The sequence below is a fragment of the Talpa occidentalis genome, unplaced genomic scaffold, assembly GCF_014898055.3.
Source record: "Talpa occidentalis isolate TD23 unplaced genomic scaffold, MPIMG_talOcc4v2.1 talOcc4.3, whole genome shotgun sequence".
Lineage (NCBI taxonomy): Eukaryota > Metazoa > Chordata > Mammalia > Eulipotyphla > Talpidae > Talpa > Talpa occidentalis.
In genome coordinates this window covers 954,032-969,080 of record NW_023603184.1, presented here as the reverse complement: position 1 = coordinate 969,080, position 15,049 = coordinate 954,032, and the positions used below count along the sequence as shown (strand labels likewise).

The following is a 15,049-nucleotide window of genomic DNA, read 5'->3' as shown; positions in this document are numbered from 1 at the left end:
CATTACTGTCCATTATCCCTCTCCTGCTACAGAGATTGAAGAGGCTTCTTATGTTGACAGTGCAGCTGTGGATGGAGAAGCCTCATAGCCTTGGATGAGCACCCAGAGGGAGCCCTGCCCTTGGCCAGTCTCCAGGGTGATGGCTTGGAGAAGAGCATGTGAGAAGGAAATCAGCAGGGGCTGAATAAAGATTCTCACACATATCAGGTCAGTTCCTGGATTCTATAAACTTGCATGAGTCAGAATATAATTTGTACATTTTTTTTAAAAGATTTATTTATTTATTTATTTATTTATTTATTTATTTATTTATTTATTTATTTATACATACAATCACTGGGTACAGTCAGAAGTGCGGGAGGGTGAGAGAATTCACCAGAGCCAGAGTGGGGAGCAGAGCAGGTAGAAGGACCGAAGTACACTGCTGAGGGGAGCAGCGGGTGGCAGGAGAGGTCTGCGCGCCAGGAGAGGTCTGCGCGCCATGTGGGACCCTCCTCCGGTGGCCGGGGAGCAGCCGGGGATGGAACTGGCGCCTCAGAGGCCACCGGCAGCTTCGCAACCCAGCGCTCAACCGCTGCACCACCGGGGAGGCCCAGTACATTATTTTGGTAGAAATTAATTTGTACTTTTCATATGTAATTAGAGTAAGAGTACTAAAATGAGATATTTACCTGGATTATTTGGTGAGCCCACATGTAATAATCAGTGTCCTTTAAAAAGAAAGGCATCAAAAAGCATTTATTATGTTTCAAGGTTCCTTCTTTTTATAGATCTCTGAAACATCAAGCAAATATTCTATGAATGAAATTTGTTACAACTCTGGAAAATACTTCAAAGGCTTATGAGTGAATGTTGAGTGAAGAATATGGTGAGGCAATTGTGGAGTTCAGAGAAATACCTGTCACACTACTCAGGATCACAGGTAAAATTGTAGACTCCAGAGACCACACATACAAAGAATAGTCTTTATTCTAGAAAACTTATGAAATAAAATGTTACAACTAACAAGAATAAGAAAAACTACCACAAACATGGGGTACTTTAAATTTATTGGGGTCTATTAAAATTCTTTTCAACATTATTCAAAATTTTCAGAGTATTGCTCAGTCATATCTTTGGTTAATTTTATCTCTCGATGGTTTATTTACTCTTTCAGATTTATTGTGAATGCAGTCGCTTCCTTAATTTCATTGTCAGGGTTCATTGCTTGAGAATAGAACATCTGAATTTGCATGCTGATCTTGTCCCTGTAACTTCATTAAATTCTTTAGGAAAATTGTATTTCTTATTGAGGTAACAATGTTTTACAACACTGTGGATGACTCATTCCCACCAAGAGTGCACGAGGTCCCTTGTCTTCCAAACCCTCATCATGACTTGTTTCAAGTCTTTTTTTGAGATGGGCCATTGTCACTGGGGTGAGCTGGTGTCTAATTAAAGTTTTGATCTTCACTTTCCTGTGGTAAATGATGATGAGCACTTTTTAATGCACTACTTGGCCATGCATATTTTTATTTAATTATTTTTAAAGATTTTATTTATTTATACAAGAACTGGTATACAGGTCAGAGGCACAGGAGAGTGAGAGAATTCACCAGAAAAGGAGAAGGGAGCAGTATAGGCAGATGGACCAAACACTGCTGAGGGGAGCAGTGGGCGAGGCAGGTGAGGTCTGCTGCACCATATGGGTTTCTCCATGTATGTATTTAAAGTGTTTATTTAGCTCTTTTTAAAAATCATTTCAGCATCTGTAATTTTTTAGATGAATGTTTAATATTACTATTATTTTTTGTTGTGACATATAACACTGTGTTGAGGTTTACTACACTATAAGATTTAGGGGGATAGGTTCATACCTCTTTACATGTATGTTAGCACAGCACACGCACTAACAACACTCAGGCAGAATTATAGCTTTTATGAAGGTATTCAAGTGTGGTTGTCACAAGTGTGAGCTGTGTTGTCATGGAGAACTATCTTTAAGTGCTAGTTCTGTCAAGGTTTACAGGACAATCTTGGCCAAGTAGTTAATCTCTTTACACTTCAGTACATACCTATAATTGGAGGGGTAATAATTTTGTGTACCCTCATGGAAGAGTTCTAAAGATGAAATGAGGTTCTACTCATGAGGTGGTTTGAGATGACACTCTTGAGTTGGATTTCTAAGAAGCAATCCTGTTCAATAGCTTGGAGTACTATTGAAGTGTGGCAGATCTAAGTTATAGGGGAAACACTATAATCAGTTGTTCAAAGAATCAACACATGGGGCAAGTAGACTTCAACCTTTATTTCATGCATTCACTTGTCAAATTTTACTGAGAATCTACTATACAACACACACATTTAAGTCCAAGCATCATGTTATAATGAAAGCCATGTCACTGATTTCTGGGAATTTAGAGTCTAGAGGTAGAGGGAGCTATTACAGAGTTAGGCCATGTGTTACATAGCCATTCCAGGCCTGGGCAGCTTCATTGTCAGTTCTTGTAGATGAGAAGAAAATTTGGAGCCTTTGGTACATTTTGCAGAACTTTCATGGTGATGGGACCATACACACAGTCAGAAAGACAGATCAGGAGAGAGACTTCAGCACTAAGAGAGGCAGAACAGCAGCTCCATTCACTAGCCCTTTTTACACTGTTAGGTGCCCAGAGTCACACACCAAGATATTGTTGCCAATGTACGGCCTATGGTTGTTTGCTAGATGTCTGTATGGTGAGAAACAGTGTATTTCAGGTATGGGATGTGTGTTGAGTGCAAGGTGAAAAATAACCTGATTTACTCATTTTCCTTAAATTCCACCTCATCAGGGTTTTTTCACCGTACAATCTATGTATCATTCTTCTGCCAGTTCCCTTGATGAGGAGTGGAGGGCGCTGTACTCATAACCTGCAAAAGAAATAGGAACTGTAACAGAGTGCTGCTCAGCCCAGGCCACATGTTTTCAGGTGTGTCCACAGGAGAGGTACAGCTTTTCCCAAATCTGCAAGACAGTCACTGGTCAATGAGGTGTCATCAACATGATGGAACAAGCTCACCAAGGATGGCCTCTCCCTCCGGGCCAAGTCAGCTGCCACCAGCCCGTGGCACAGAGTAGGGCTGTGCAGGTGACCCCGAGGAAACTCAGTGAAAGTCCACTGTGGCATTCCCATGTGAAAGCAAACTGGTCTGGACTCTCTGGTGCTGGAGCAATTGGGTTGGGTGGTGAACATTCTTGAAGATGACTATTGCAGACAACATCTGAGATAGAATGTCATTGAAGCAGAAACTTCACAGTGCACACTGAGGAGCTAGCAAGGACATAATACCAATCACATAATGACTGCTTGGAGTTGTGAGGAATTTTGAAAAAAATCATTGTGAATGAACTTTGGAACAAACCGGAGGAGTGAAAAGATAGAATGAAACTTAACTAAATTAAGGCTTAATAAGCAAGGGTAACCACCAGAAGCACTTGCAGACATTAAACACATTGTTAATGTCTCACTGCATTTTTTCAATGTGTGCAAATTAGGAGTCATCTAGAAAGAAACTGAAATGCTTGTACTTTTCTTCCTTGTATTTGTTATGACTATTTTCCTTTTGAAATGTATAATGAGAAAATATAAGCTCACAAAATGACTCAAGAAATCAGAATTTGTGATTCATGTATGATGTTAAGTCTATATTCTGTCAATAAAATATGCCAATGAAATAAACACAGAGTACTCTGAGTGTATCCCTTGCCCCCTAAATTAGGAGTCTTAGATTATTTTTCAAGTAAACACACTCTGATGTACTTTATATATCAATATCTCAATTCAATTTTTAAATAAGTTTTTTTAAATATTTGTTTACCTCTTGCTAGTATGATGCACCCATGTGATTGTAGTGTCCACAGCAGAGAAAATACATGCAGAACAAATGAATAAGTCAATATCCTTAATGTGTATTTTTGAAACATAGAAACACACATTTTGTGCTTCCCCTTAGCCATTCTTAGTTAGTATTCCATTGTTGTCAGCTTTCCTCATTCTAGACAATAGTCATTAAAAAAAGGTGAGGGAGTCACTTCAGGAGTTAGCTGTATTGTAAATTATAAGTCAGTACATGAAGAGATCGAGAGGCATGAAAGCTAATTATGCCCCACGCAATGTTTAAATCACAATCCCAGAGACAATTTTATCTTCTCACGCAACTTCTTGATCGCATTCTTGACCTCCTTGTTCCTCAGGCTGTAGACTATGGGGTTCAGCATGGGGATGATCATAGTGTAAAACACAGACGCCATTTTGTCCGTGTCCATGGAATGGCTGGAGCTGGGCTGTACGTACATAAAGGTGATTGTCCCAAAGAAGATGGTGATGGCGGTGACGTGAGAAGCACAGGTGGACAGAGCCTTCTGATAGCCTGCAGTTTTGCGCATCCTATAGATGGTGATAAAAATGAACACGTAGGATACAAAGATAACCGAAAGAGCAGAAAATATAACAAAGGTGTCTACATAAACAAGAACCATCTCAGCAAGATGTTTATCAGAACAGGAGACAGACATGACTGCTGGAATATCACAGAAAAAGTGATGCACCTTATTGGAGCTGCGGTAAATGAGAGTGAATGTTTCCCCAACATGGATGCAGGCATTGAGGAAACCACCAGCATGACTGCCTATAGCCAGACATACACACACACCTGTGGTCATGATGGTGGTGTAATGCAGGGGTTTGCACACGGCGGCATAGCGGTCATAGGCCATTGCAGCCAAGATGAAAACTTCCCCAGTGGCAAAGCCTGTAAAAAAGAACATCTGAATAGCACAAGTATTGTAGGAGATGACCAGGTCTTCTACGAACAACCCAGCCATGATCGTAGGGATGACAGATGTAGAGTAACAGAAGTCCATCAGAGAAAGGTTACTGAGGAAGAAGTACATGGGCGTGTGAAGACGAGAGTCCATAATAATCAACAGGATCATCCCCAGGTTCCCGATGACATTCACGGCATATATAAGAGTGAAGAACATTACAAGTGGGGCTCGTAGTTTTACTGTTTTTGTCAGTCCTAGGAGGATGAAGTGTGTCACTTCTGTGGTGTTCTCCATGGGGGTTGTTTAGAAATCATATGTCCTATAGCAAGAACAAATAAATGAATAAAGAGTTAACTGTGGATACATTTAGGAAACCTACAGGTTTATATACCTCCATCATCGTTTCATTTTAGCAAGGGTACGTATTTCAAACTTTCTGAACCTAATATGTGAACTTAAATACATTTAATGTATAAATTCTCTAGAATTCTAAACTGGTAATTAAGGAATCACTTCACCTGTTTTAATTCTTTAATATGTTTAACTGACAATTGAAAGTTTAAGGAAAAATATACACTAGGGCAATTCTGGATTTTACAAATGGGAGCTCAGCTTTCCTTCGATAAGCTTCAGACACTACAGCTGTGTTCACCTATTTTTCTCAACAATTTGTGAGGATGAGTACTTATTGTCACTTACATAGCCAGGCACAAGAGAATGAGTCATTTATTCATGGTTCCACATATACTCACTGGCAAGCCAAACTTTGTTCCTGGGTTTAATGTTTCCCAAGTCTGATCCTCTTGCCTACATTTCAATTAAATTAGACAAAACTCTCTTTACAATTACTCATCATCTCCACTGCACAAAACTCAGTGTTTTTATGTTTCACAGTGAAGTAGCTAAGACTTCTGTGCACAGGTCGTGGTGGGCTGCCTGGAGTGGGGGGGCATGTGCATGTCACCAATGAAGAGCATTTGAGGGAGGGTTCGGTGCTGGGCTGGAACTTGGGCTCATGGAACAGCTGCTTATCAGCCCCCCCCATTTACTACCAGGAATAATGACACTAGCCTAAGCCCTCCAACCTAGTTTTATCTGTCTACAAAAAGAAAATAGAAATGAGACCTAACTCAGGGTACCACTGTGAGTATTAAGTGAGATGATGTGTAACTATGACTGAAATATCGAGTGTGTAGCCTAAGGGTTGAGCCAGAAAGTATTATTAACCTGAAGGATGGCCTCTGTGTTGCTTCGGGAAACACACGGGGCGTCAGGCGTGAGGGAGCTTTGAAGTCCTGCCGCCTCCCTCTTTAATCTGCCTCTTCTCACACTCCAGGGGCACTGCGATATTCAACACATTCCAGAACTCTCTGTCCCCTGCACCACTGGCTGCTTTTCCCTGTTATGAGTTCTCCTTTTCTTAACTTACTCCTTGGAATCCATATTTTAATCAGTTCTAAGTCTCCTTTTTTTTTTCATAACTGAACTGCATTATTTTACATCCTTGTTCATTTTTTTTTCCCCACAATAGAGCATCTCTGCTCAGGTGTAGTCCCGGTGGTTCTGGAACCACGGGATGATCATGATCCTCCACCATAGTCCATTGTGCTCCACCCCCATCTCTCCCCTTGAATTCCTCCATCACTCCCGGATGCTGAGATCTATGGTCAGTTTCCATGCCTTGGAGTCTCCTTTCTTACACTCATTCTGTTTTCATCACTGTCTCCCATATTTGAATCTCAGAGATGGAGGATGAAAGTGAAGTTTGTGGCTTGCCTTTAACCTACACATTTATTTTTAAGCAAAATACTATGTTATTGAATATTTTATTGTAGGGCCAGTATTTTAATTCATCTTATTTGACTCAGCTGCCTTTGGAAGGGCAGCCTCGGATGCTATCTGTGATTCCCTACCTTCTGCCCTGGGACTTCACTTCAGAAGTCTAGCCCAGGAGTGTGTTGCCTTTGCTAAGATACACAAGCCCTGTTAACATATATATGTGCTATAAGTCATGCTAAGAGCTTTGTACATATAACTGCGTGAAAGTCTAGGTGAAATTGATCACTTTCTTATTTTAGTTTCACCATCAGAGACTGAGAATTTGTTAAACTTTCATGTCTACATTACAAAACCATGAGGAAGATTCAAGATTGAAACTTATTTTGACTGATGAAAAGTTCAATGTTTCATTATGTCACTGTCAACATGTGTAGACAAGACAGAAATAATAATATGTATTCCATTCTGCAAAAAATATTAAAATGATATTTGGATTTTGCTATTTCACTTTGATTCCTTTTGCAGTCTAAATAAGTCATTTCACACTCCTGGTTTTATTTCTTTTAATCACCAATGCTGATTAGATGAAATGGATTAGATGAAATTTTGTCTAATCAGCATCACATTCCCCCCACTCCACTCATCCTTTTAGGGAGCAGGGTGGCCTCCTAGTATCATCTCAATTTCTGTTCATGGAAATTTTGACACTCCCCAGTTTCACCTCGGATTTCAAGGAAAATGTCTGCGTGCAACAAATCAGAGTAGTGCCCCACAACTTTTTCATGAATTACAGCTTTCACTAGAAACATTAAATATAGAAGCTCACCTTCTGCTTGAAAATAAAGGATGGTCAATCCTGTAAAGTGTGTTTGAGATAAAAAAGATCCAGCCAGGGAATAACGCACAGACTGTGTTGGAGAAGCTCTGTGCGGTAGTGGGCACAGGTTCCAAGGTCTCTAGGGCAGGGAAGGATGGAGGAAAAATCATTAATGTGGGTTCAAGTCCTGAATCTACCCGTCTTCTCCCTTTGGTTTTGGAGGGTCACTTGCTCTCTCCTTATTTGTAAAATAAACATAATAAAATGACCTAATTCTTTCGGCCAACAGAAATGTATTTGCAGACAACAAACCAATGTCTATATAAATAACTTAAACATTTAGGGGTTTTCATGTTAAAGCCATTCCATATCATTATTACCTTGGAGTGTTTCCTTGGCCATGGCTGCAAGTTCGTAGGAACCCTGGAGATAGAGGAAGGTCTGCATGTGCAAACCATCGTTATTGTGATGAACACATGATGTTCAAAGGGTCTGGGACCAAAGTCTGGTCATTGCAAAATAAGGCTAAGAAAGTCATGGTGGATAACAGGGTTGGTGGATTGGGACTGAGGTGCATTATAAAGACATGAAGTTCTCAGGGGATGTCCCCTTTGTGGGCACCTCAGGCTCCTCATTCCACTTTCCTAATGATGCAATAATCAAGCTGCCTGTGGTAACCACATCACATATTTTTAGGGTGCACAGACATGTTTGCATTGTTATTTCAGATTATTTTCATTTTTAATTAACCAGTTGCAGAGAGTAGTATGCTCATGTCTTAACCTATGTTTTGGTCCCTCAGCTTCTTTGGAATCGACACTGTCATCATTACATATTTTTGCCTTTGTAAGAATGTCCTTTACTAGAGACTCAGAATCCATAGCATATGAATCTGGCATTTTTCACTTAACATAATTCAGCTTAAGTCCATGCACATTGTCACCTGTATCTACAGTGGAATTTCAAATTGCAAAGCAGTATTTCTTGCTGTGAACCTTATGTTTTATTTTTTCTGCCTCCCATAGTTGAGATCCTTTTATATTGTTTCCAGTGTTTAGTGATTACAAATAAAGCTGATGAAAAAGCATGGCTAAAATTTTTGGCAAACACAAGTTTTTATTTCTTTGGGTAAATATTGGGGAGTAGCTTTTGAACCTTTGAGAAGTATACTTAATGACTAGAATTGCATAACTGTGTAATGTGCTCACAATTTAAATCCCCAACAGCAACACGTTCTAGTTTCTTCACATCTTTGCAGCACTAGGAACTTGAATTTCAAAATTTAATTTAACTTATATTTTCTTTTCATTTCTTCTCTGTATCAAAGATGTCTCGAGTACTTTTAACAACTTGTTTTACTATTCATCTAGTGTTACCACCATAATCATGGCCTGAGAATGCTTTCTTTTCATCAAAAACCCATAGATCCATTTTTCCCTGTACATGGTCTCTAAGCTCATACTCCCAAGCAGAAGTATCACAGCTTTCTCATTGCAGGCATGCGGGGTGGTTATAGGTTTACTCTATTTCAAGTGTGACTTGGCATCAAATTGTTTAAGTAATTTATTCATCAAACTCTAGTTTCCTATGGGTAGGAAGGAGATAGCAACATCATGGCATCCTCATAGGATTGTCAAGAAGATTTGCAGATCCCATACATACAAATCAGAGAAAATACCTCACACACCTCCTAACACACATCAGGTGTTCTGAAATGTTTAATATTAATATTAACTGTTACTAAATATTACTACAGCATGGCTAACAATATGGTGGTGGCATAAACATTACATCTGCTTCCCTACATGTGCCTGCCTATTTTGGGTACAATGTGTCACGTGCCATTAGTAGACCATGGGCTTAGAAAGAATTGATATGTGTCCTTTCTGGTGAGGTGAAGCACACCCAAGTCTCTCCAGTTATCTTTCTCCCACTATAGTGATTGAAGAGGCTTCATGTGTTGACAGTGCAGCTGTGGATGGGGAAGCCTCATAGCCTTGGAGGAGCACCCAGAGGGAGCCAGGCACTTGGCCAGGCTCCAGGATGATGGGCATGGAGAAGAGTCTGTGAGAAGGAACCAGCAGGGGCTGAACAAAGGTTCAGGTCCTAGTTCTTGGTATCCGAAAATATTACATGAGCCAGAATGTTTTTGCACATGTAATTAGATTAAGAACACTAAGAGGAGGTATTTATGTGAATTATTTGGCAGCCTAAATGTAATAATCAGTGTCTTTATAAAAGAAAGGCATACAAAATAGCTTATTAATGTGTTTCCAGGGTCCATCTCTATAGATCTATGAAAGATCAAGCAAATACCATTTGAATCAAATTTGTGAGAACTCTGGAAAATATTTCAAATGATTGCAAGTGAATGTTGAGTGAAGAATGTGGAGATGCAAATGTGGAGGGCAAAGAAACCCTGGTCATAATACCCAGGATCACAGGTAAAATTGCAGTCTTCAGAGACCACACCTAATAAAGACTGGTCTTTATTCTAGAAAGCTTATGAAACAAATTCTACATCCCTCGACAAGAAATAAGAAAAACTCCATAAACATGGGTTCTTTAAATTTATTGAGGTCTATTGAAATTCTTTTCAACATGATTCAGAGTTTTCAGAGTAAAATTCAGTCATGTCTTTGGCAAAATTTCTTTCTTGATCATTCATTTACTCTTTATATTTATTGTGAACACAGTTGTGTCCTTAATTTCATTGTCAGGGGTCCTTGCCTGTGAATAGAACAGGTGAATAAACATCCAGGAGTGACATTTCCACATCTCTGTGCAGGTACTCGCAGGAGTGAGAATAAATTTTTGTTGGAGGAATACCGTGGGTGGGTTTACTCCTGCAGCGTGACCTCGGCTCTCTTGCTTCATATAATGCACCTGTCACTGAGTGGGCTTTGTTGTCTCTGTTCCTCTTTTTAAAGAGGTCCTTAAGTATTGGTCACCTGATCATTTATTCTTTTTTTTATTTTTTTTAAAGATTTATTTATTTATCTATTTATTTATACAAGCACTGGGTACAGTCAGAAGCGCGGGAGGGTGAGAGAATTCACCAGAGCCAGAGCGGGGAGCAGAGCAGGCAGAAGGACCGAAGGACACTGCTGAGGGGAGCAGCGGGCGGCAGGAGAGGTCTGCGCACCATGTGGGACCCTCCTCCGGTGGCCGGGGAGCAGCCAGGCATCGAACTGGCGCTGCAGAGGCTGCGGGCAGCTTCACAACCCAGCGCTCAACCCCTGCGCCACCCGGGAGGCCCCTCTTTATTTTTTCATAACAGCTTTATTGTCATGAAATTAACAGAACAAAATCCACTTATTAAATATTTAACTTATTCATTTAATTTTGTTATTTTTATTGAAGTAATATTGTGGTATAACATGATATATATATATATATATTCAAGCACACACACAGCAGCTGTAATAATTGTCACAAACTTGGGAGCTTAAGATACTAAATTCACAGATCTGGAAGTCAGAAGTCTGATACCAGCTTTATTGGGTTGAAATCAGCACATTGGCTGGGTGAAGTGGCCTCTGAAGCCTGAGAGAAGAATTCACGCCTCGCCTCTTAGGTCTGTGCTGGCTGCCAGCACCCAGGGCTTGTGCCACATCAATCTCTGCTTTCACAATCACACCACCTACTCATGTTTGACTGTGGTCAAACCTCAGTTCCCTCCTGTAAAGACACATGGGATTGCCAGTGGGACCTCCCTGGATAGTCCAGGACACTACTTTTAAAATGATGAGCTCAACCACATCTGCATAGTCCTTCCTTTACCTAACATGGCAACACTCATGGGTGCAAAGGGTTCAGGTGTGGACCTTTTGGTAGGTCATTGTTCATCCTGCCAGAGGGTGCTTTGGAAACATTCTGCACTATTTTGAAGATTTTTCACTATTTTAAATAATTCTGAAGTAAATAATTATTTAAAATAATAATTAGAAATTGTTCCAAAAGGAGCATCATTACCATGAAGACAGAGGTGATATTTGCCCTCCAGCTGCCCCAGAAACAAGAGCACAGGCATGTTAGCTCCTTTAAGCAACACTTACAGTTGTTGAGATGTTATTTTTCCTGATTATTTAGAGATAAGAAATTAGACACTTGTGAATACTCTTCTGGATAGTTTGTATTGTGTTGCATTTTCTGAGGATCAGATTTAAAAACCTGAATACAGTAGCCTTCCTATACACAAACAATAAATCTGAAGAAGAAGAAATCATAAAAACCATCACTTTTATTATTGAAACAAAAAAAATCAAATATTTGGGAATAAATCTAACAAAAGAGGTAAAGGACCTATACAAAGAAAACTATAAAACACTGTTAAAAGAAATAGAAGAAGACACAAAGAAATGGAAAGACATCCCCTGCTCATGGATTGGAAGAATAAAAATTATTAAAATGGCCATCCTACCAAAAGCAATATACAGATTCAATGCTATTCCAATCAAAATTTCAATGTCATTCTTCAAAGAAATAGAACAATTATTGATGAAATTCATATGGAATCACAAAAAACCCCGAATAGCCAAAGCTCTCCTGAAAAAAAAAGAAGGGAATGGAGGCATCACACTCCCAGACTTCAAACTATACTACAAAGCCATAATCATCAAAACTGCGTGGTATTGGAACAAGAACAGACACACAGACCAATGGAATCGAATAGAAAATCCAGAAATAAACCCACAGATTTATGGTCAACTGATCTTTGACAAAGGAGCAAAGACTATGCATTGGAGCAAAGAAAGTTTGTTCAATAAATGGTGCTGGGAAAACTGGGTCGCTACATGAAAAAGAATGAAGCTTGACCACTACCTCACACCATACACAAAAATCAACTCAAAATGGATTAAAGAACTAGACATAAGACCTGAAACCATAAAATATATAGAAGGAAATATAGGCGAAACACTACGTGATTTGCACATCAAAGACATCTTTACAGACACATCACCCAAAGCAGTGATAGTGAAGGCAAAGATAAACAGCTGGGACTACATCAAATTAAAGAGCATCTGCACAGCAAAAGAGACAATAACAAAAACAAAGAGAAACCCCACCAACTGGGAGAAAATTTTTGCACCCAAAACTAATGATAAAGGACTGATCACAAAAATCTGCAAAGTGCTGATGAGACTCAACAACAACAAAGAAAATAATCCAGTCAAAAAATGGGCAGAAGAGCTAAAAAGAAACTTCTCTGAAGAGGAAATGCAAATGGCCAAGAGGCATATGAAAAAATGTTCAACATCACTTGTAATCAGGGAAATGCAAATCAAAACTACCATGAGATACCATCTTACACCAGTGAGAATGGCACATATTAAAAAAACTAGCAACAACAAGTGTTGGCGAGGGTGTGGAGAAAAAGGAACTCTTCTGCACTGTTGGTGGGAGTGCAAACTGGTCCAACCACTATGGAGAGCTGTGTGGAGATTTCTGGACCTACTAAACATAGAGCTTCCATATGATCCAGCAATTCCACTCCTAGGTATTTACCCAAAGGACACAGAAACATCAATTCCAAAGAACACCTGCACCTCTATGTTTATAGCAGCACTATTTACAATAGCTAAGCTTTGGAAACAGCCCAAATGCCCAAAAATAGATGACTGGATTAAGAAGATGTGGTACATATACACCATGGAATATTACCCAGCATTCAAAAAAGATAAACACATGCAATTTTCAGCAACATGGATGGCGCTGGAAGGGATAATGCTCAGCGAAATAAGCCAAAAAGAAAAAGAAAAATACCGGATGGTCTCACTCATAGCAGGTATCTAGAAAACTTAAATAAGGGACCAGAAAAATGAATAACTATAAGAAAGAGAAAATCAAAATCAACAGAAAACTATGAACCAGAGACACTTTTTGGGGGGTGAGGGGCGGGAGCGGAGGGATTGGGGTCAGAATGGGGGGGTTGCAATTGTATGGGGAATATAAAAATAAAATTTATTATTTAAAAAAAAATAAAATAAAAACCTGAATACTCTGCATTATTCTAGCCTAAGAAATGCATGTTTTATTACTTATACATACTGTCATATTTATATTATATGTTGATATTTCAACTATCTTAGTTAATTGTGCAATTAATATAACTGAAACAATAGTCCAAACATATTACACTTTAGTATCATCTCATATTAAATGCCTCCTTTGAATTTACAAAATAATATTTATTTGATGTGTTCCCTGCCACAGTCATCATTTCAAGGTACTACTCCTGAGTTGGTTTCTGATGACACTCGTAATGGGTGGACTTCTAGAAGCAATCCTGTTCAACAGCTTGGAGTTTAACAATGAGTGAGAATATATTAAAATATCTTAGCAAAGCAGACATCTAGCTGTATCTCCCCTGGGGTACTATTAAAGTCTATACAGCAGGTCTAAATTAGTGATTAGTCAATATGATCAGTGGTTCAATTTTCAACACATAGGACATTAGACCCCAACCTTTATTTCATATGTTCATTTACAAATATTTATTTAGAATCTACTATGCAACACACATATTTAAGTACTGAGTATCATGTTATAAAGAAAACAATGTCACTGATGTCTTGGAATTTAGCTATAGAGAGAGATTATATAGTAGTGAGGAATTAATATACAGTTAGTCAATGTCAATCAAATTATGAAAAATCACAAAAGATCAGGGAATAGTACACACTGGGTGGGTGAAGGACATTTACGAAGATGGTTATGGACGACATCATCTGGGGGAAAAAGTATCCTTTACACAGAGGCTTCACAGAAAGGACAAATATGCTTGAAGTGGAAGCTGCTTGGAATTGTGAAGAAATTGTGAAAAATCATTGTGAATTAACTGTGGTAAAAACATGGAGGACTGAAAAGACATAATGCAACTTGACTAAATTAAAAATTAATAAGCAACATTTACCAGCTAGAGTACTTGTAGATTAAAATACATTATCAATGCTCAGTGCAGTTTTAAAACAATATGCAAGTTTGTAGTCATCTATGAAGAAATTGAAAATGCTTTTACCTTTCTTCCTCTTTTTGTGTGTTGTGGCTACTTTCCATTTGAAGAGAATAATGAGAAAATACCAGCCCAAAAAAATGAGTCTGACAAGGTAGGATTGTTATTCATTTATAATGCCAAGTCTATATTCTGTCAATAAAATACGCAAACATAATAAATACATAATATTATGACTGTATCAACATTTGTACCAAATTTGGAGTCATAGATTATTTTTCAATAAAAATCACCATGATATATTTTATATATCAATATTCCACTTTAATATTTAAATTAGTACTGTTAAAAATAAACTCTCATTTACCTCTTGCTTATTTTCTGCTCTCATGTGGCTGTAGTGCCCATGCCAAAGAAAATGCATGTAAACAAGTGAATAAGGTCAAATATCCCTAATATATATTTTTGACATATAGATTCAAATATCTCATGCTTCTCATTATTGATTATTAGTTAGTTTCATTGCTGGACTTTTGTTATTCTAGACAATAGAGTTTAGAAAAGGTGAGGGTGTCACTTCAGGACTTTAAAGGTATATCTTAGATTAAGTCAGGTATATGACTTACATGAAGGTATATCTTCATGTAAGTCAGCACATGAAGAAAATGGAGAGGAAAGAAAGTAGCTAATCATACCCCACACAATGTTAAAA

General features: G+C 38.6%; 1 protein-coding gene across 1 annotated transcript; it reads right to left on the bottom strand.

Moving 5' to 3' along the window:
• Positions 1 to 4,141: 4,141 nt before the first annotated feature.
• Positions 4,142 to 5,080, bottom strand: LOC119254214 (olfactory receptor 5B3-like). The gene has a single exon (XM_037521332.1). It carries the CDS (start codon positions 5,078 to 5,080, stop codon positions 4,142 to 4,144), a length of 939 nt encoding a protein of 312 aa, XP_037377229.1.
• Between the last annotated feature and the right edge of the window lie 9,969 nt (positions 5,081 to 15,049).

Coding starts and splice junctions, on each gene's coding strand:
- LOC119254214 (XM_037521332.1), bottom strand. CDS start 5,080: ATGGAGAACACCACAGAAGTGACACACTTCATCCTCCTAGGACTGACA.